Genomic DNA, 22,392 nt, shown 5'->3' with positions numbered 1-22,392 from the left:
CAACCCCAGAAGGAAACAAAGCTTTTGAGAGAGGCGAGAAAACCGTAGTGACAAAAATTCAAACTGAGATTTTTTCTTTAAACGGAATACACGGGCCATATAATTCATTTTTTTTAATACAATCAAATATTTCATTTTAATTGTACACAATAATTACAGCATTTTGAATGACAAACTGTACCCAGAAATACATCACAACTACATATACACAGATTAAGAATAAAATACAAGGCATAAGATTATTAAAAGGCATTTTTCAAAATATGAAATCAGCATTTTTGAATAATAAAAATACAAATGATTGTATCCCCAATGAACCCTGGAGATTTTCTTCAACATCTTTCATTTTGAACTTTGATTTGAAAACACTTTCAGAACAGTATTTAAGTAAGATGATGGCAAGGTGCAACTTTCAGGGGACAGAAATCAAGTCTTAAAGGCCTCCAAAATGATCTGCATTCCCTGAATTAGGAAATATACTCTATTCAACTTCCCTGTAATGTTATCTGTTCCAAAGGGAGATGTCTGTACTGTTGAGTGTCTATAGTTTAAACTATTGCTGGGTAGTGAGCAGAGTTGAGGGGTGCTGGTTCGTTGTAGCCTGAGAGCTTTTTCATAAAAGTCAGATAAATATAAATAATAATTTCTTCCCTTTTCTGATGTCACAAAAGCCCAATGGCACACAAAGGGTCATTCAATACAAAACGCCTGTTCCCAGGCTACTACTGATCAGAAGTTCAACTCAACAAAGTTTGACCGAGACATACCAGACTGAAGAATGTACAGATATCTCCCTTTTCTAACACTCAGCAACTCTGGGGCAATTAAACACACCTCCACAGATGCCAAGTTTTGAGGTGCGCCAAAGTGCGAGATTTCTATGTAGCGGGCTCCAGAAGTGGAGGAGGGCGGATTGGAAAGATTGTTTTAAATGTTGCTCAAACAACTCCTGAGCCAGAATATCACAGTGTGGTGCTGATGTGTGTGGACATGGTCTCCGTGAGAGAGAGAGAGAGGGAGAGACAAAGAAAGACATGAAATGGACTCACTAATGTTATCCTACCTCCAGTTTCAGATGGAGAGTTTTACTTTTCTTAGTGCAAAGAGGCACGCAGCTGTATGCAATAACTGAGACTGGGCAGAGACCCAAATGCATTCTGTGAAACTGCAGCCACTCCCTCTCCAATACCAGGGACACGCAACTCCATTCATCAACTCCTCTTGCAAAAAATGTGATGCTGCTCTTGTCCACGCTATCAACAGAAAACTTTTTGTTTTATGCTGTACAAAAATCTGCTTTGTCATCATGATTGAGTCATTCAGCACAAATAAGCCTTGGGATACAGGAATTGTTCCTTAAGGATTGACCTCACCTGCTAACATGTGAGTGGCACAGTGGTTAATACTGCTACATCACAGCGCCAGGGACCTGGGTTTGATTCCTGGCTTGGGTCACTGTCTATGCAGAGTCTGGATGTCCTTCCCATGTCTGCGTGGGTTAATGGTAGCTTGGGAGCTTTTTTCTCCCTCAGTGTACCTGAACAGGCGTTGGAGTGTGGCAACTAGGGGATTTTCACAGTAGCTTCATTGCAGTGTTAATGTAAGCCTACTTGTGACATTATTAAAATGAAAAATAATTGTACATAAATGCACTTCACTCTGGATAGAGTTTTGGGTAAAAACAAATTCTAACAATTTAAATTTTAACGTAAAATAAAACTTTTATGATTGATGACGGGAAAGCAAAAATATTTGAGATGTTAACATCACTAAGTCTGCTCAGTTGACTGGAGTCTTTACAGCCATTAGATAATAAACTCCACCACTAAACTCAGTGCAACTGTTGTCAGGATAATACCTACTGGGTTTTGAGTATTGTTGAACCTTGCCACCATCAGAACATTGATCTGTAAGAAAATACAGCTTTAAATTGTTGCAAAACAATCAGATTGAAATCAGTTAAAGGCAAAGTACTGCGGATGCTGGATTCTGAAACAATAACAGAAAATGCTGGAAAATCTCAGCAACTCTGACGAAGGGCATCCAGACTCAAAACATTGGCTCTATTTCCTCTCCACAGAAGCTGTCAGGCCTGCTGAGATTTTCCAGCAGATTGAAATCAGTCACCATTAAACAACTGCATATTGCATCAGGAATCCGCCATCCCTTTCTCCTTTCATTTGCTTTCCTCCTGAAAGCTCTGTTTCTTTGTTGAGGCATCATTCAACGAGCAGTCCTCCAGCAGCTCACCCAAGTGGCAACTTTTCACCTGTCTATTTCAGTGCCCAGTGCCTGAAAGCGAAGGGCATCACAATTGTGCTTGCTGCCAGTTTCACTCGATGTTCACCCGTGCACATTTATGCCCGGAGTCGCTGCACACAGCAGTCAGCAGAGGGAATGCCAGAATTCAGCAGCACTGATGACAACTGTGGTGTCTCCCAATTGCTGTCCCTGTTGAGATGATCTAACTCAAGCACAGACTGAGCTGGAGACCACGGCACCACACCTTGTGTTGCACTTACACACTGAACTTGGAGAAGGGCAGGAGGGTCTTTAGAACTGTGCCCCGTTACAAGGAGCTCAGTTCTAGATAATGATTTTCAGAATGACACAAACATTGAATGATACCCTCAAACACGTTTTTGGTCAACTTCTTTTGGTATGTGCTACATGTTTCCATCCCAGTATCTCAGTTTCCGGGGGTGATGGTTTTAAAATTTCCAAATTCACAGTTGTAGTTATATCTGAAATAGTGTGCAAAAATATTAAGTTGCATAGATTGGTTAGGACGTACTCAGCAGGATAGTTAGTTCTCCTCCCTGGACCTTCCAACTCTTCCTTCAAGTGAAATGTTCAAATCTGGTAGAACTGTACTCTTAAAGAATCTGACTTTAGATCCTTGTTACCTAGGTCACCAGTGATAATTAACCTGAGATCCTCACTTACTGTTTATACATTTAGCCAACTCTTCAGGAATGACTCAAGTGATTGCAATTGAAACTTAGGCTGCAGTTATTAAAATGAACCAAATGGGTCTGCAAAGCATTTGTTCCCCAACGTCCTTGAATTTCTCGGGCTTATGTTCAAGCTGTCACCCAGAAAAGTGCTCGATTCATTTATTCGATGGAAGTGACTGTGAACCATAAAAAAAATAATTATTTTTCTATTGTTGGACTGCTGTGCAGGAAAAGATGGAGGACCACCTGGGCTCATGCCACCTCTTCACAACTTTTGAACCCTCGAGTATTTCCAACACGGCGACTTCAGGCAGCTTGGAAGCCAGGAGAGTGGCCACACATAGGAGCAGGGAACTGTAGTACGTACATTCTTCTCGAAGAAGATGAAAACCTGGAACCACCAGGCCTGGGAAAACTGATTGCTCTGTGAGGGAGTTTTCAAGGTCTGTTGAGGGAAACAAAAATTGATATGAAAAGATATCATACTATACATCTAATGGCATGTCTGGGAACAAAGATACAACAATGGCCCAGAGATTTGAAACCTACTAGATAAACAAGATCTGCCCAAAATAAAATAGGTTGGGCTACTAAATCTAGTTAACCTGGATAATCTAAAGACACAATGACCTTGTCTTACCAGATTGTTAATCATCTTTTACTGCTCACAAACAAATATTTGCTGACATTTCAGAGGGTTTAGAAGAAGTGGTGACCTCATTGAAACAAATAAAATTCTTCAGCGGTTTGACAGGGTAGATGGCAGGGAGGACGTTTTCCTTATGCAAAGTAGTGGTCAGCTATTTGGGAATGAGATGAGGAAAGAAAATACTGCTACTACTACTGTTCCAACGCCAAGTTGCACTTATGTAATAAAACATCCTCAGGAACTTTTCAAATGAGGTCAAACAAAATTTGACGCTGAGCCACATATGGAGATATTTCACCAAAAACTCATCAAAGATGGAAGCTTTAAGAAGCACCTTAAAAAAGGAAAGAATGATGAAGAGATTTAAGGAGGGAATTCCAGAACCTTGGGCCTTGGTAGCTGATGACACTGCCAACAATGGCAATGTAATTAAAGTTGGGAATATGGTAACTTCTGATGGCAAGAAGTAACAAGTGCATCTACACACTCAGCACCCACTGTGGTCACTGACCTCTGTACAATACAATGGGTTTCTTCCACTGCTGACTGCATTGATGTGCACCCAACAGCAGGTGGCAATACTGATTTGTGCCTACGCCATCCTGTCCCCCACTGGTCCAAGTCCTCCCTACCTCACTCATTGCCTCCTACTCACCACCCCCCCTTCTCCCAGTCCTTGCTGCCTCCCCATCCCTCTTCTGAACCCTTACCACTTCACACTTGCTGCCTCTCGCTCAAGCACTTTCTTGCCACCTCTCTTTTGCACTTATAGCACCGGTTAGGTACAGGGAAAATTACCCTCCACATCGACCTATACACATTCCCCTGGAAAGATACAACAGGGGGTTAGATGTAGAGCAAAGCAACACACTGGCCATCTAAATTGTCAAAATACCTGCCAGTCTCCCTACAGATCTGAAAAGTACTGCTGTCTCGAGTATTACAGTAACATCTTGAAATAATTATTTCAGGAACCATCACAACATCATGCAACAATCACCTCATACTCAATCTGCTTAAAAATATAATAGAATCCCTGCAGTGCAGAAGGAGGCCATTTGGCCCATTGAGCCAGCACCAACAACAATTCCACCCAGACCCTATCACTGTAACCCCACTTATTTACCCTGCTAATCCCTCTGACATTAAGGAACAATTGAGCATGGCCATTCAACCTAACCAGCACATCTTTTGGACTGTGGGAGGAAACGAGAAGAAGATATAGCATCGTTTGCAGGTTCAATACAGTGTAATCTTTATCCAGCAGAGCTTGGGCTGCACTGTTACTGGCAGTGACATCACAGGCTCTGCAACTACATGCGCCAATCATCACTTGCGGCATCACCGTTTGGAAATGGTCAATAGGTCAGCATCGGTGTGGCACAGAGTTGTAAGGGTGAGGGCTTAGGTAAAACCGCAAGAGATTCTGGAGATGGAGAGAGGCAGGGCCATGAAATAAGATCCAAAAACACAAAAGAAAATTTTAAAATTTAAGTTTAAAATCACCAACGTTTGTCCAGCTTGGAAATTCTCTGGCCTAGAGAGTCATGGCCGCTTTGTCATAAAGCATATTCAGGACAGAGATAATGTGATTTTTGCAGCACCAAGAGAACCAAACAAAATGGGGATAACATTGGAAAGTGGAGTTGCGGTGGAAGATCAGCTATGATCTTATTGAATGATGGAGCAGGCTTGAAGGTCTACCAAATGACTGCACCTACTCCTGTTTCTTATGAGATTGTGTGAACTAATACATGAAATATGGTTACTTAAATAATCAAGTAAATAGTTAAATTTGATTTTGATTTGATTTATTATCGTCACATGTATTAATATACAGTTGAAAAGTATTTCTTGTGCGCTATACAGACAAAGCATACCGTTCATAGAGTAGATAGGGGAGAAGAAAAGGAGAGGGTGCAGAATGTAATGTTAAGTCATAGCTAGGGTGTGGAGAAAGATCAACTTAATGTCACCAAATTTGTAAGGGATTGAAATAGAGAATTGTTAGAGGGTTTAGAAGAGTTAGGGTACAGTTTTAAAAACATAGAATTAGAGGGTATGCTGGGGACAGTTCACAAGTGGTCACCATGCTCTGGCGCCATCTCAAAAAACGTGGGTAAAAAGAAAACCGCTTGTATATTTGTTTCTTGTTGTGCTGCAAGTTGGGTGTCCAAGTCTAACCTTCAAAATGTGTTTCCTTCTCCACACACCACAAGGAACTCACCGGAATATTGGCCATCGTGTGGTACCACCAGAAGAGCCTCGTTGTAATATAATAGGCCACTAAGACATCCACACTGTAATGCTCATGGGCTATCAGGATGCACACGATCCCAGCCGTACTGAGGATCCAACAGATGCACGGATACCACCAGAACCTGCGTGGTGAATCTGTGAAAAAATAAAGCCACCGGGTGTTAACTAATTTAACAAAAACTCAGCGGGCTAGAGTTTCACCTTCACTGTCTGAGTGATTATCTGACCAAGTGAATTATTCACCCTAAATTTAACCCACTCGATTTCTATTCCATTGTAATTGGGCAAGTTCTGTAAAGGACTTGAAACCCACTCCCCCCGATTATCACCTAGGCATTGAAGATCAAAATATACCTCCTGGCAACCTTATGAATGACAAGCAGAAGTCTAAAACATTATTTCAAAAACAAAAGTAATTGTAATTCTGCACAGGATTGACATCTGCATCTAAGCTGCCTGTCAGAAAGCGGATGGCATCGTGTACAAATCTGGTGTTGCACGATCTTGTCCTACAGGGAAGTGGCCAGGGAATGTATTGGGTGGGATGTGAAACCAGTGTTCACCTTGCTCTCATCCTGCCGGTTTTCTGCTGGTCAGGCTAGGTTAAAATTAAACCCATTGCGCAGAATTTTCCGTGTCCCCTCCCCCTCCCTGCGGCGTGTTTTGTGGTGGCAGATCTTCCGGTCCCGCTGCTGTCAAAGGAGCTTCCCCTTGTTTGCACCTTCCATCGCCAGGGAACCCACGGCAGAGGGTCATTGTCGACAGGAACGGAAGACTAGAAAGATCCGGGAACAGCCCAGAATACTTCACCCATTGTGTCAATATTTGTTCCATTATCTTATTCTCCATATCCACATTTATAATGGGTCACACCCGTATAAATTATATTGTTAAAATCTTATACATGTAGCCACTTCCCGTCACAGTGCCATTATTGTAACTGGAGCATAGTAACTTACAGACAGACAGCTCTTCTAACTTTAGACACAGGAATTTATAATAGATGCAAAAATAGAGCCATAATGGATAATTTTATAAACATGGACTGAATATAATTTGCACGCCTTGTTTCAGTAATTATATAGAATGTAAGGCACAGGAAAAGGCCATTTGACCCAACTAGTTCATCAAGTGTTTATGCTCCACTAAGCCTCCTCCCATCTTTTCTCATCTAAATGCACTATCTTAACCCTCTTCTCCCTCATATGTTTGTCCATTTTTTTCTTAAATGACTCTATACTATTTGCTTCACCCATTCACTGTGATAGTGACTTCCACATTCTTATAATTCCCTGGGTACAGAAGTTTTTTCTGAATTCCCTACTGGATGTCTTGGTGATGATCTTATGTTGATAGCCTCTAGTTAGACTCTTCTCGACAACAGTGGAGTGGGGAAGGCAGTGATGTAGTGGGATTGTCGCTGGACTAATAATCCAGAGACTTTGCGTAATGCTCTAGGGACCAGGGTTCAAATCCCACCATGGCAGATGGTGAAAATTGAATTCAATAAAAAATCTAGAGTTGAAAGTCTAAATGATGACCATGAAATGATCGGTAAAAATCCATATGGTTCACTAATGTCCTTCTGCATCGTTACCTGGACTGGCCTACATGTGACTCCAGGCTCACAGCAATGTGATTAACTTCAGGGATGGACAATAAATACTGGCCCAGCCAGCGACACCCACAACCCATGAATAGATTAAAAATGGATGATCCATTCTATCACAACTTCTCACATTTTGAAGAACTCTTTCTTGTTTCAAGAGAAAAGAACTCCAGCCTGTCAATCCTTTCCTGGTGTGTGTAGCCACACATTTCTGGTATAATCCACATAAATCTTCTCTGCACCCCCTCCCCTCTAACCACTCCTCCGCTGAACACTGCATTTGGGATCTCCTCCCCAGTACCAATTGGGCAACATAGTCAAGTGTGATGCTGGCAATTTTGCAATCTTGTCCCGCATCTTCATGAAGAGTTGAAAATATGGTGAAAATGTTTTCAAGGAGTTAGATATAGCTCTTGGGGCGAATGGGATCAAAGGATATGGGGGAAAGGTGATTCTGGCTGTTGAGTTGGATGATCAGCCATGATCATAATGAATGGTGGAACAGACTCGAAGGGCCGAATGGCCTCCTCCTGTTCCTATTTACTATGTTTTTGTTTAAAATGTTGGGTACAAATTTCAAGATACTAAAATGAAGCCACATCTAACCAGAATATAAATTCACAGCAGCTCCAGTGAATTTTGATTTAGCTGTGCAGAATCAAGTGGTGTGTTAAATAGTTGCATGCATCTTGTCTAACTCAGGAGCAAATGCAAGTGACTTCAGCCTGGGTTAAATACAATGATAATGCAATATTCCATTGTTTAAACGCACAACAAATTGATCAGGCTCTGCTCTTCGAGCTTAATTACAACTGTCTATGTACGATTGGGAGTGGTGCAAATATCATCTGGGAAACATAATAGGCTCTGGAAATATAGCCTGGGGTAAGTCATACAGAAAATCTTGGCATTGCAACTCCAAAAGGACTGAATGAACTCTTTTATGTTATGTAACTGACTGCAAAGAACCCTGATGCTCACAGCTACGAAAGAAAAACACAGCTTTTCTTGTAATTGGACCCAGAGAAAGCCTGCAAAAAAATACACATAACAGGATGAAGCCTGCTTGAAACGATACGACCAATGCATCAGGTGATTATTCACCACCATATCTAGGTCAGAGTTGGCTTGGGGACTTCAAGAAAGGAACAATGGTTTGTATAGACATTTGAATGTGAGCGGCCACATCCCAATAGCACAGTCAGGTCCTGTTCTGTTCTTCTAAATCCGAACCAGTTCTGGGAAAGCATTCCTGGTTACCTATGGAATGAGATGGAAGGGTTCGGATTCCTGGAGGATCGCAACAGGCTCTGGAGTCAGAGGAGTTGTGCCAACAGGATGGCCTCTCTCCGAGTACAGCTGGAACCAATATCCTTCTGGGGAGATTAACTGGAGCCAAGGGGCCTTTAAACTAATATTCTTGAGGCAGGGAGAAAGCAAGAGAATACTTCAGGCTGCTAGGGTAGAATTTTGCACCAGTGGGATTTTACAGTCAAGGGAGTTTTGAATGGCCCGCTGATGGGGAGGTGATGGCCTCATGGTATTATCGCTAGACTATTAATCCAAGAACTCGGCTAATGTTCTGGGGACCTGGGTTCGAATCCTGTCATGGCAGTTGGTGGAACTTGAATTCAATAAAAAATATCTGGAATTAAGAATCTACTGATGACGATGAAACCATTGTCGATTGGCGGAAAAACCCAATCTGATTCAGTAATGTCCTTCAGGGAAGGAAATCTGCCAGCCTTACCTGATCTGGCCTACATGTGACTCCAGAGCCACAGCAATGTGGTTGACTCTCAACTGTCCTCTGAACAAGGGCAACTAGGGATGGGCAATAAATGCTGGCAGGCCCATGCCTCACAAGTGAATTTAAAAAAATGCATTTTATGGCCCCACACCCAGCACAACAGGGCCATAAAATTCTACCCTAAAAATTGAAAATGAGTGATACAGAGCAGTTAAAAGGTGAAGATTAAAAGCACGCAATGGATTTAAGAAGGACTGCATGTAAAGGAAATCCAAATAGAAAAAGTGCCTATTAATGCTCAGAGCCTAAGAAACAAAATTGGGCACCATTAAATAAAACAGAAATATGTGATATCACAGCAGTATCTAAAATACAACGGCATTGGGTCAGCACGGGACAGTCTATCAGAACTCCATAGCTCCTACTCCCTCGCACTAGCCCGACGAAAGTCATTAACAACTCCCACACCAACATAAAAGCAACCACTTACATTCTTTGATAAACAAGTAGGTGATAGTCAGCATGACAGTGTGACCACTGTACAGAAAGTCTCCGCACATGATATGGGAGCCAGTAATCGAAAGCCCTCCGCCAGATATCAGCTTTAAGATCCTCTGCAGCTTGGCCTGGGAGTCCCCATACAGCTGGAAGAGAAGAAAACCAGGATGAGAAATAGAAGGCCAACAACGTGAGAAACCCAGTGCAGTTCACACCACATCTAGCCCAGACATTACCCACCCGCCATGGCTCCACCAAAAAATCAATTTGGAAGATACACGAATGTAACTGATACCAATCCTTTCCGTGCCTTTGCAAGCAAGCAAACATGTGCTTTTCTGTTTAATGGCACTTGCATACCAAAAATAATTTCTTTCAAAAGACCCAAGTGGAAACCAATTGTATAACCGGCTTATACAATAGAATTCAATTTGACCTTCTTCTGATGAATCCTTAGCACGATCTCTAGAATTGCTTGCATAGTTAACTTGCCTCAAATATAAACATAGACTTCAAACAAATATAATGTAGTGGCAGGATAAATAGCTTCATAGATTTAAGGCTATGATAACCAAACTTAATGAAATATTACAACAATTTAGGGGGACACGGTGGCTCAGTGACTACACTGTTGCCTCATAGCGCCAGGGACCCAGTTCGATTCTGGCCTTGGGTCACTGTCTGTGTGGAGTTTGAATGTTCTCCCCGTGTTTCTTTGGGTTTCCTCTGGCTGTTCTGGTTTCCTCTCTGAGTCCAAAGATGTGTAGGTTAGATGGATTAGCCAGGGTAAGTGTGTGGGGTTTGAGGAATAGGGTGGGGAGAGGGCCTGGGTAATCAGAGAGTCAGTGCAGACTCGATGGGCCAAATGGCCTCCTTCTACACTGGAGGGATTCTATGACTTTATGACAATGCCTAAGGGAAGTTTCCGTGATCCTGTGCTCCCAGTAGGGGGTGACACTTATGGAGCATTGGGTTGAAGATTGACTACAACATTTCTGTGAGGTTGGGTTTCACCCGAAGAAATTATTCCTTTAATCTGTTTTTTTAGGAATGTTTCGATATCAGTCAATTGATGTTAAATTTCCAATTTTGTCAGAAACATGGAGAAGTTATTTTCACTTTTCTTTCTGCACAAAACCCTTTATAAATTTTGCCCAACTCCCAATGACCTTCTCCCTCTGCCACTCTCAAGCATTGTTGTATTCTCCTCGCCCCATTTGAATGTTTGAAAAGCATCACCAATACTCAGAAGGAAAACAATTTTGCTGTAAATATCTTTGAAATTGCACACAGCAGGCAACGGAAGTTTAAAACACCAAGGGGGTTGTTGGACAGCACCAAAGGCGTGAAATGTGATGTCCCTTTCACTGAACCAATACAGTGAAGCTAATTATGCATCCCCCATTTCACCCCCATACTCAACACCCGGTGGCACAGTGGTTAGCTCTGCTGCCTCATAGTGCCAGGGACCTGGGTTCGATTCCCGGCTTGGGCCACTGTCTGCGCAAAGTCTGCAGGTTCTCCCCGTGTCTGCATGGGTTTCCCCTGGGTGCTCCGGTTTAAGACGTGCTGGTTAGGTGCATTGGCTGTGCTAAATTCTCTCTCAGTGTATCCGAAATGGTGCCGGAATGTGGTGGCTTGGGGATTTTCACAGTAACTTCATTGCAGTGTTAATGGAAGCCTACTTGTGACTAATAAATAAACTTTTTATACTTTATAACACCCACAACTGAGATCAGCTAAATCAGCACAAACCTGGGATTGTCTCCCAGTCTGTTTTGATTTTGCCTCTCAACATACCGATCCACTGCCATACCGATATCGCCCTTGATCACTGAAAATAAAATGACCCAATGCAGAGCAACACATTATAAAGTGAGGGTCTTACCTTTGGTGCGCATTGAAAGTGCATGCCAGGCACTGGTAAAGTGGTGACATACATGGTGATACACCTGTAAAGGTACAGAGTTCCCATTATGAAGAAAAACCTGCGTCCCACGATCGACCTGCAATGGAAAGAAAAGCTGCAAGTTCAGTGTTTACCTATAGAGACCTCACTACTGTACCACAGAGAAACAATATTATAAAAAGAAAACATGCACCATGTGATCGGATCATGGCTTCCAATTCCAGAAGCTTCTGAGTTAGCACCAGTTTATGGTAAAAATGGCAAAATGAATCAATACCAATTCTTCCGAGTGTTTATACCCTGATTCCACCGAACCTCAAATGTCTCTCCTGGGTGCTTAAAATCACAGAATCTACAGTGCAGGAGGAGGCCATTTGGCCCATTGAGCCTGCACCGACAACAATCCCACCCAGGTCCCATCCCTGTAACCCCTCATATTTACAGTCCGAATCCCCTTGACACTAAAGAGCAATATATCATGGCCAATCAACCTAACCCGCGCATCCTTGGACTGAGGGGGGAAACCGGAGCACCCGGAGGAAACCCACGCAGAGACGGGGAGAATGTGCAAAACAGTCACCCATGGCTGGAATTGAACCCAGGTCTCTGGCGCTGAGAGGCAGCAGTGCTAACCACTGTGCCATCATGCCACCCTGCTTGAAACGTCCTTCCTCTTGGCATATTCATTTTGGGCACCCAATGGAAAGCAGATTTCAATATCTGAGTGGACAATTCTTAACTGTCTGAGTTAAGATCTGAAGGTTAGCAGTGGTCGAGTTTTTTTATTCTTTCATAAGGCGTGGGGAGAGTTGGGTCGCTGGCTAGGCCAGCATTTATTGTCGACGCCCAAATTTTCCTCAAGAAGATGGTGGTGAACCACTTCCTTGAACTGTTGCAGTCCATGTAGTGTAGGTACACCCACAGTGCTGTTAGGGAGGGAGTTCCAGGATTTTGACCCAGTGACAGTGAAGAGACAGCGATATATTTCCAAGCCAGGATGGTGAGTGGCTTGGAGGTGAACTTGTATGTGTTGGTGTTTCCATCTACTGTGCCTGCTGCCCTGCTCTTTGAGTTGATAGAGGCCGTGGGTTTGGAAGACGCTGTTGAAGGAGCCTTGGTGAGTTGTTGCAGTGCATTTTGTAGATGATACACGCTGTTGCCACTGTGCATCAGTAGTGGAGGAATTGAATGTCTTTAAGGTGCTGGATGGGGTGCCAATCAAGCAGGCTGCTTTGAACTGGATGGTGTTGAGGTTCTTGAGTGTTGTTGGAGCTGAACTCATCCAGGCAAGTGGAGGGTATTCCATTACACTCCTGACTTGTACTTTGCAGATGATGGACAAGATAGGGGAGTCATGTGGGGAGTTACTTGCCGCAGGATTCCCAGCATCTGACCTGCTCTTGTAGCCACAGTATTTATATGGCTAGTCCAGTTCAGTTTCTGGTCAAGCGTAACCCTTAGGATGTTGATAGTGGGGGATTCAGTGATGGTAATGCCATTGAATGTCAAGGGGTGATGATTGGATTCTCTCCTGTTGGAGGCGGTCATTGCCTGCTATAAAAGTGTTACTTGCCACGTGGCTTTAGATATTCCAGCAGCATTGGTTCACACATGCACAGAAATTCCATGATGTCTCTCAACTGAGCCTAGTCTACTGTGTATGCATCGAGCATATTCAAATGTTCTGACGTCATTATGTTCTGGCACTGTGATGTCACGTGCATGTGCAACCAAGGGCCACCCCCCACAGTGACATCAGAAGGATCATGCATGAATTTCAAAACTCAGCAGTTCTTTAGTTGTAGAGAGAGAGAGACTAAAAAGAGAGACTTTCTGGCTGTACTCAGTTTTGCTGAGATCCTGGGATGGGGAGGAAGTGGATGGGCGGCGGGAGGGGCGGGTCGGATGGGAGTTGTGGTTGGAGTATTGGCTCCAGAGTGATGTTATCTGAAGTTGCCCTTTGTTAAGTGGTTGTTCCTGTGGTAACTGTGTGAAATGTGATTCATCTCGAGAGCAGCAGTCTGAAGTTGACGATAATCATAGATTGCCCCAAGAACTTGCATCATCTTGGAGCCAGGGATACCGTGGGGGCAGCTTCAGTGGAACCGTGGGAGCACAGGAGGGGAAATAATAGCCCCAAAGCCTTTCATACTATTCAAGAGCGGAGCTGATCTGTGACATGTCTCCATGTGCCTGCCTGTTCCCAATATCCCACAAGATCTTGTCTCAATTAACAATGGGCCCAGTGCCACTTTCCATTTGCAGATGAAAGTTGCAAACCGCTGTCACATTGTATGTGTAGCGATGAGTCTTGCAGTTCACAGAAACCAAACATTCCTGTGTCAGAAGACACCCCAAGACTCTGCTGGAAGATCCCCTCCCGCCCCAGTTAACAGCTCGATTGCCCGACTGGCACGAGTGTGCCGGTGACACATGATCAATCAGATTGGAGAATCAGCCTGCTAGTTCTGTTAACCCATACTAGATGGTCGGATGGGACACAGAGGGATGAGAGACGATTGAGTGGGAGTGTGGGATTACACTGTATCAAATAGGAAGAGGGGAATTAGACTTGGTGGGACAATGCATTGTATGGGAAGGGAGGGAGTGTGGAGGAGGGATGGGAGAGGGATTACACTGGGCAGATGTTCAAAGCTATGGGGAGTGAGCTGAAGACAGGAAATTGGGTAGGATTGGTGACTCTAGGACAGGGTAGGTAGCGTGCAAGTGCTCAAGTCCAGTAGGTGTGCAAAGGCATTGCCTGATCCCAAATGGCTTCAGCAACCATTATGGGCAGACATCAGGCACATCTGTGGTTGCTTCCCCAGGTATTGAAGGCCTTGTTCCCCCTAACATCCCCCCTGCCACACACACATACACGCGCACGCACACACATCTGTGTATAGCTCTCCCTCCCTCTCCCATTTGCTGCTGTTCTCCCCACCACACACACCTTGCCAAAGGCATTGGCGCCCCAGCACATCCCAAAGTGTGCAGGGTCAGGCTGGCATTCCACATGATCATAGGGGCAGCCACAGAGTCAGCAAGGGCACTCTCTAATGGCAGTGCAAAAACAAACACAAGGAATGCGAACTGGAGTCGGCCACAGGGCCCATTGACCTGGCTTCAACAGACCCACCTACTGCCCAGATCCCTCAACTCCCCGAGACCAGAAATCTGTCCGTCCCAGCCTCAAATATATTCAACAGTGCAGCATCCACAAGCCTCTGGAGTGGAGAATTTCAAAGATTCACAACCCTTTGAGTGAAGTAATTTCCCCTCATCTCAGTCCTAAACAATTGGCCCCTTATCCTGCAACTGCACCACCATGTCTTAGATTCCCTGACCAGCGGAAACAATCTCTCAGGGTTTACCCTATCCAATCCCCTCAGAATTTTGCAGGTTTCAATGAGGTTACCTCTCCACAGAGGCAGGGACTTCTACTTTAGCTCAACCACCCAGGTTGCTGTGGATGTCCAGGAGGGAAAGTTGTAGGTGTGAGCGTGATATCAGTCAGCAATCCATCTGTGTTGTGCCAGTCGCAGATGTCACAGCTGGTTGGCCCAGGACCACAGATTTATAGACGGATTGAGTGGTGTGAGTGCTTCCTTCTGCAGACTCCACTGATAAAAGCTGCAAGAGGCACTCAGTGAGGCAGAAGAGGTTTGATGACAGCCACGATGCAGGGATGCAGCAGCTCACTGCAAAGGGCAACATGTACGATGGAGGGAGAGGGACTGAGGGAAGATAATGGACCTGGGGAGGGCAAACAAGGCTAGGGGTGACAAAATAGATGGTGGGAGACGGAGAAGTTTAGGAATAGGGGGTAAATGGGGTGTCTGCAAGGTAGGTGAGGTAAAGTGGTTAGAAGGTATATGAGTTATTTTCCTTTCTTATTTCATGCACAGAATATAAGAGCAGGCAGGTTATATTAGAGCTGTATAAAACACAGGGTGGATCACAGCCAGAACAATGTGTACAATCTGGGCACAACATTACAGGGAAGATGTGGTGAATGATGTGTTCTTCCCACTCACGTTACAAGCACAGAATTGACAGGAGGGATCCAGGGAATATTTCAGAATTAACATGGGAATTCCCGAGAGCATTTCAGTATTTGCAGGCAATCCCTTAGGAATATGTCACCAATTGAATGGGTGGTGTTTCTGCAGTTTCATTGCTTTCCTCGGCAGGACTTTTGAGACTGAACTTTGTGCTTTCGAAAATCGCCAGATTGACAGGGAACGCAAGGGTGTGCGTCCACTCACTAAAGAGGGTGTCAGTATTTACTGTGGGCATGTGAACAACATGCTAGTTATCTACAGGAGTTTCCTGTGCGGTGTGTCAATACTTACAGGGGTTCTTGTGGAGTGTGTTAGTATTTATAGTGATTCCTAGAACCATTGAATCCCTACAGAGCAGAAATGCCATTTGGCCCATCGCGTCTGCACCGACTCTCCAAAACAGCACCTTACCCAGGCCCACCCTGCAACACCACACATTTACCATGGCTAATCCACCCAACCTACATATCTTTGGAGTGTGGGAGGAAACCGGAGCACCCAGAGGAAATCCATACAGACACGGGGAGAACGTGCAAACTCCACACAGACCCAAGCTGGGAATTGAACCTGGGTCCCTGACGCTGTGAGGCAGCAATGCTAACCACTGTGCCACCTTCAGCACTCCCTCTCTCCAGTGACTGTTCTGACCAGCAGATGGTTTCAAAGATTCAATTAGACTGTATTGTTTTGCCAGTTATCGGGCTCTTTAAACTTCACTGTTCTCTGAAGATGTTCCAAACTGTCAAGATAGTTTAAACAAAGCCACTACATGAAAGCAATTTCTTTTAGTGTGTATGTGTCTTTTGTTCCCTGTGGTTACACACACATAACAGAATGGTGTACAATATCGGACACTGCAGCACTCGCGTTGTGACTTTGACCAGCGCAGGTTGACTGGGAGAATTCCAACATTTAAAGGTTTCTTTTTGAGCACGGGTGGCATAGAAACTGACCTTGTATTCCCTTCTTACAAGATTGAGGTACAAGATTAAAATGATAAAGGCATTTGGTGAGTTTGATTGAGAGAACCTATTTTTTCTGGCAGGTCACAAAAAAAATGGCACAATCTTAATATTAGAGGCAGGAGTGATGCATTTTTCCCTGTAGAAAGGTGGTGGAAGTCTTGAACTCTCTCCCGCAGAAGGCTTTGGATTCTGAATAACCTGAACTGTTCATGACTGAGACCGTTCAATTGTTCAGATATTCAAGGGATATGGAGCAAAGGCAAGTAGATGGGGTTCCGTTCAGATCAGTCAGGGAGAGGGGCTCAAAAGGGGTTGAAAAGCCTGCTCCATTTCAATCCAACTGCATTCAAAATTGGAGGAAAATGGGAGGAAAAGATTTTTCACCCAGAGGGTGGTTGGAGTCTGGATCGAACTTCCCCAGATGGGTGGCGGAGGCAGGTTTGATCGAGGTGCTCAAACGGGGAATTAGATTGCTATGCGCAGAGAGAGAATGTGTCAGGTTACAGGAACAAGGCAGGGGAGTGGGACCGAGTAGAATTGCTCTTTCAGATAGCCAGGCTCGACAGCCTCTTTCTGTACCATAAAGGTTCTGTGATTCAAAACACCTCATCTGCCAGTGCTTTCATTTCCTGTCGTTTGAAAATTTAAGCTTCCTGAAAGGTTTCTAAAAATGATTAAGCAGATTATGTCATTCTTATAGCACAAGTCAACATTACAGGCCCCAACATGTACCTTGGTTCTGAGGTAACATTCTTGCCTCACAGGCAGACACTTATTGGTTCAAGCTTAACTCCAGAGATTTGAGCAGCTAATCCAGGTTAACGTTGTAGTATTAAGACAGTACTGCACTATTGGAGATGCCATCTTTTGGATGAGGCATTAAACAGAGCTTAATCTCTCAGATGGACATGAAAGTTCACGTGGCACTACTCAAAGAACAGGCAGGGAGTTCACGTTTCCCTGGATCAATATTTATTCCTTCACTGACATCTAAAAACGGAGCTCCGATGAAAGGGTCATCGACTGAAACGTTAACTCGGTTTCACTCTGAACAGATGCTGGTTCACTTAACGTCCTTTTAAAAAGAAAATAAATCTGCCGTCTTTACCTGACCTGGCCTACATGTGACTCCAGAGCCACAGAAATGTGGTTGACTCTCAACTGCCCTCTGAAGTGATGCACTCAGTTCAAGGGGATGGACAATAAACTCCAGCCCCAGTAAGCAGCACTGACATCCCATGAATGAATAGAAACAACAGTATATGCTACTTTTGAACGGCAGTGCTAAAGAACCCAACAATTTTGGCCCCAATCTGATGCTATCCAAGTAAAGGATTGTTGGAGATAATTACTGTCTGTGCTATGACAAGCCATCGCCAATGCTCTGTCAATGGAATCTCATGTAAGATGTGCTAGGCTTTTTTTCAGTCAATATCCTTTACTGGTTGGTAACTAGGCTATAGCAGCCCTATCGTCCCTACATATCACGGGCATTTTGACAAAGACGTCCTTGTTTCTCCATCTGTTTGTCCTCTGGGTCAAGCAGGGTGGCACAGTGGTTAGCACTGCTGCCTCACAGAGCCAGGGACCTGGGTTCGATTCCCAGTTTGGGTGACTGTCAGTGTGGAGTTTGCATGTTCTCTGCGTGTCTACGTGGGTTTCCTCCAGGTGCTCGGTTTCCTCCCACAGTCCAAAGATGTGCGGGTTAGGTGGATTGGCCGTGCTAAATTGCCCCTTAGTGTAAGGGGGACTAGCCAGGGTAAACATGTGGGTTACGGGGATAGGGTCTGCTTGGGATTGTTGTGGGTGCAGGCTCAGTGAGCCAAATTGTCTCCTTCAGCACTGTAGGGATTCTATAATTCTATGAAACTGTTTACAATGTTGTTACAACCAGGCACAGTTGCAGAGACTCGGCTCAAAAACAGTCACCTGGGCCAAGTGCAGGGGGTGGGGTGGACTGGGGTGGGGGGATATTCATACAGCTTCAGAAGGGGAGAATAGGGACGGAAAGGTTCAAGAACGTTTTGTGAAATTATTAAATAAAATACTGGGGTATCTCACAGAGGGTTTCAGCCCAGCTAACAGATCACAAGATGTTGAGAGTTTGTGTCTTGACTGATTTTCTCTGATTCCAGAGGTCATCTCCAGATGTGTTGAGTCCATTGATCTGCTGGATGATATCCAAAAGAATGGTTCCCGTTGATCGTAACAAACTCCCACTCGAATGCATCTTTCCCCCTGCTACCTATCTTTTTTAAATTAACAGAGATTTGGTTTCTCTTACTCGGTGTGCTGAACAAATTAAAAGAGTTTGTTTTCCCCCGTCCTCTCCTAAGTTTACTTTGCCCTCTGGTCGTACATTCTAGGAGGAATTTTGGTTTTTACTCCACCACAACCTTGGCTCAGTGACAGCAGTCACCCTGGGCACAGAGGTCACAGGTTCAAGACTCATTCTGGAGATTGAAGACATTGTGCAAGCCCAGGGAGCTGAAGGAGAGTGCAACACTGTCAGATAAGGGGCGGCACGGTGGCACAGTTGTTAGCACTGTTGCCTCACACTGCCAGGGACCCAGGCTCAATTCCGGCCTCGGTCACTGTCTGTGTGGAGTCTACTTGGGTTTCTTCTGAATGCTCTGGTTTCCTCCCAGAGTCCAAAAGATGTGCGGGTTAGGTTGATTGACCATGCTAAATTGTCCTTTAGTGTCAGGGGATTAGCAGGACAAATGTGTAGGGTTACAGGAATAGGGCCTGGGTGGGATTGTGGTTGGTACAGACTTGATGGGCCAAATGGCCTCCTTCTGTACTGGAGGGATTGTATGATTCTATGATCTCCTGTCATTCAAATGAGATGTTAAACCCAAGGCCATGGCACCATTCGAAAAGCAGCTGGAGAATTCTTCCTATGTCTTAGTCAATCTTTACAACAAACATCAAAAGGGGAAGGCGGGATCAGGCTATTGAGTTGGATGATTGGCCACAATCATAATGAATGGCAGAGCAGGCTTGAAGGGCCGAATGGCCTCCTCCTGCTCCTATTTTCTATGTTTCTATGTAAAACATTGCTGTCTGTAGGAGGTGCCTGTGCACAAATTGGCTGCCATATTTCCTACTTTGATTCCACTTCATAAAGGATTTAATTGGCTGCAAAGCACTTTCTAAGAAGTCCCGAGGTCAGCACGGCGTTACATAAATGCAAGTCCTTTCCTTCTGGAATGATGCACACTCTCAGACTTCAGCAGGAACACAAAAGGTATTTATTAACAAGGAAAAGCTTTAAAGAGGCTAGCAGACCACCTACCCCCTAACCACTCCCTACCCCGACATACTTTCTAGATGTCTTCTGCCCCAGATAGGACTCCCTTGGGGTGATTACCCACTCTTACGGTGGGATTTTCAGACTGCGCTCACCCCAAAACCGTAAAATCCCACCCGATGTCAACGGACCTTCGTGTGGTTCGCACCCCACCCGCTATGATTCCCTTGGCGGGTAGGATGGGAAAACTCCCCCGCCATTCTCGATTGGTCCCTCAAGCCAGTTGACTCTCTTCTGCTCTGTTGCCCTTAAAGGAATAATCACCACACCTTCCTGGTGGCAATCAACATTCTCTTTATTGAGGGGACGGCTTCTCAAAATTTGACTACACGCCTGGGACTGCTTGCAAACACTGGCCTGCCCTATACCAACTTTCAGAGTGTCAACTATGCAAAGATAAGCCATACTAAAGTTGCAGAAAAGAAGGACTTGAATTTATGTAGCATCTTTCATAGTTGTAGGACTATGTCTCAAAGTGCTTTTTAGCCAAGGATGTATTTCTGAAATCAGTCATCATTATATGGTAGAAAATTACATCAGTCAATTTAAGCAGACTAAGGTCCTTGAAAGGGCAGTAAGTTGCTTTATTAACGCAGCAACAGAAATAGTGAGTGAGCACATTGAGAATCTCAGAATAGCAAACAGCCACAAAGGGCCTTTGGAAAGCTCAGTTTGGAAATTGGGAACATGCAGCATGCGAGCTATGTTTCTGTTAGCGGACACACGTGCATCGTAAAGGGATTGTACAGTGGAATAAGCTGGCTGGGCACAGCAAACAGGAATTGGAGGGAATTTTGGGTGGGGACACACACAATGTGATGAGGGAAGGCCTTTTCTGCCCCCACTCCTGAAAACCATTTACGGCAACTCCCATGCTCACCCAGCTGAAAGATCAAAGTGTTGGGAAGTGGAACTCTTTTGCCAATCTCGAGATAAGAACTCGAGTTGGCGGCTGAGCAGCTGGATGCAAAATGAAGCTCTCTCTGCTGGATTTCAATGATGTACTCAAGGTCTATTTCAGAGGAAGGCCCTAGTTATACAACTGTCCCTTGCTTGGGTTTACATACTGGAGGCCTACGTTTCTAAGGCCTCAGGGTTCCCCATAAATTTTATCCTATGTACCTGCATCAGATATCAGGGACATATTGCTTGGAACATCATTGTTATCAGCAAAGATGAGATACTTGCATCCAGGCCACCTGACCCAAGTTCAAACTTGGGAGTGCCAGAGCTGAAAGGACAGTTACTAACCAATATCCCCAACACCCTATATTCCCATTCAGTTCCAATCAAACAACTAAACTACAATGAGAAATATCTTTCCAGACCATGAAATAGTTTTATGTTCCTCAATATCATAAGGAACTTTCCAGAACAATACATTTAGAATCGTAGAATCCCTACAGTGCAGATGGAGGTCATTTGGCCCATCGAGACTGCACCAACTCTCTGACAGAGCATCTTACCCAGGCCCTTTCCCCCACCCTATATCCATAACTCCACACAATTACCATGGTTAACCCATCTAAGCTATACATCTTGGGACACTAAGGGGCAATTTAGCATGGCCAATCCAGCTAAACTGCATATCTTTGGAGTGTGAGAGGAAACCAGGGCACCTGGAGGAAACCCACGCAGAGACGGGGAGAACGTGCAACTCCACACAGACAGACAGTCACCCAAGGCCGGAATTGAACCCGGGTCCCTGGCGCTGTGAGGCAGCAGTGCTAACCACTGTGCCACCCTGCTGTTTCCTGTACTTGACAGGTTTCCCAGCTGTTGAAAGCATTCATGTCTTATGAGGTCAATGCCAATCGGACAATGAATTACATGCCAAGGAGTCACTCACCGGTATCGAAGGAGCAGCCATTGGATTGTCCAGAGGCCAACAAGGATCAGACCATTGACCTCCGAGATCTTGAAAGCCCACTCAACACGGTCCACATAGTCAAAGAAGGTATCAGGTAGTGGAGGATTCTTCTCTTTGGGCGGTACTCTTTCATGCACAACAGTGATCATAACACTCGTCATAATTAAGTTGAACAGTGCGTAAATAAAGGCGACACCAGTCTTCCACCACTCCATTGGAAACTTACTGGTTGTATCTGGTAGGGAAATTTGAATGAACTCCTTTGGGCTCTTCCTGATGCCATTTTGTAAACTACTCGACTTGACACCCTCATTGCCGACAGAGGGTAAGGTGGACCTGCCATGACCACTGGAAGGCATGTTCTGCTGATTGTCTGCCTGTTCTTCAAACTGTAATATCTCAATTACTTCCATCAATGTCTGTACGTCTGACAGTCAAAATTATAAAAACATGGAAACCATGCAAAATTACCACAATTGTTACAAGTTCTTATTCTTGTCTAAATGAAGAAAAGTTTCAGCAGAACATTGTAGTGCAAGTGCGGTTCTT

General features: G+C 44.5%; 1 protein-coding gene across 1 annotated transcript; it reads right to left on the bottom strand.

The window, feature by feature from the left end:
- Positions 1-109: 109 nt before the first annotated feature.
- Positions 110-22,390, bottom strand: sgms2a (sphingomyelin synthase 2a). Its single transcript, XM_078209394.1, has 5 exons — positions 21,823-22,390; positions 11,611-11,728; positions 9,715-9,868; positions 5,834-6,000; positions 110-3,402 (listed from the first exon to the last, which is right to left on the bottom strand). Exons 1-5 carry the CDS (start codon positions 22,254-22,256, stop codon positions 3,223-3,225), a joined length of 1,053 nt encoding a protein of 350 aa, XP_078065520.1. The 5' UTR covers positions 22,257-22,390; the 3' UTR covers positions 110-3,222.
- Between the last annotated feature and the right edge of the window lie 2 nt (positions 22,391-22,392).

This window comes from Mustelus asterias, chromosome 1 (genome assembly GCF_964213995.1).
Source record: "Mustelus asterias chromosome 1, sMusAst1.hap1.1, whole genome shotgun sequence".
NCBI lineage: Eukaryota > Metazoa > Chordata > Chondrichthyes > Carcharhiniformes > Triakidae > Mustelus > Mustelus asterias.
The sequence above is the reverse complement of the archived record's forward strand: the minus strand, read 5'-3'. Positions and strand labels throughout refer to the sequence as shown.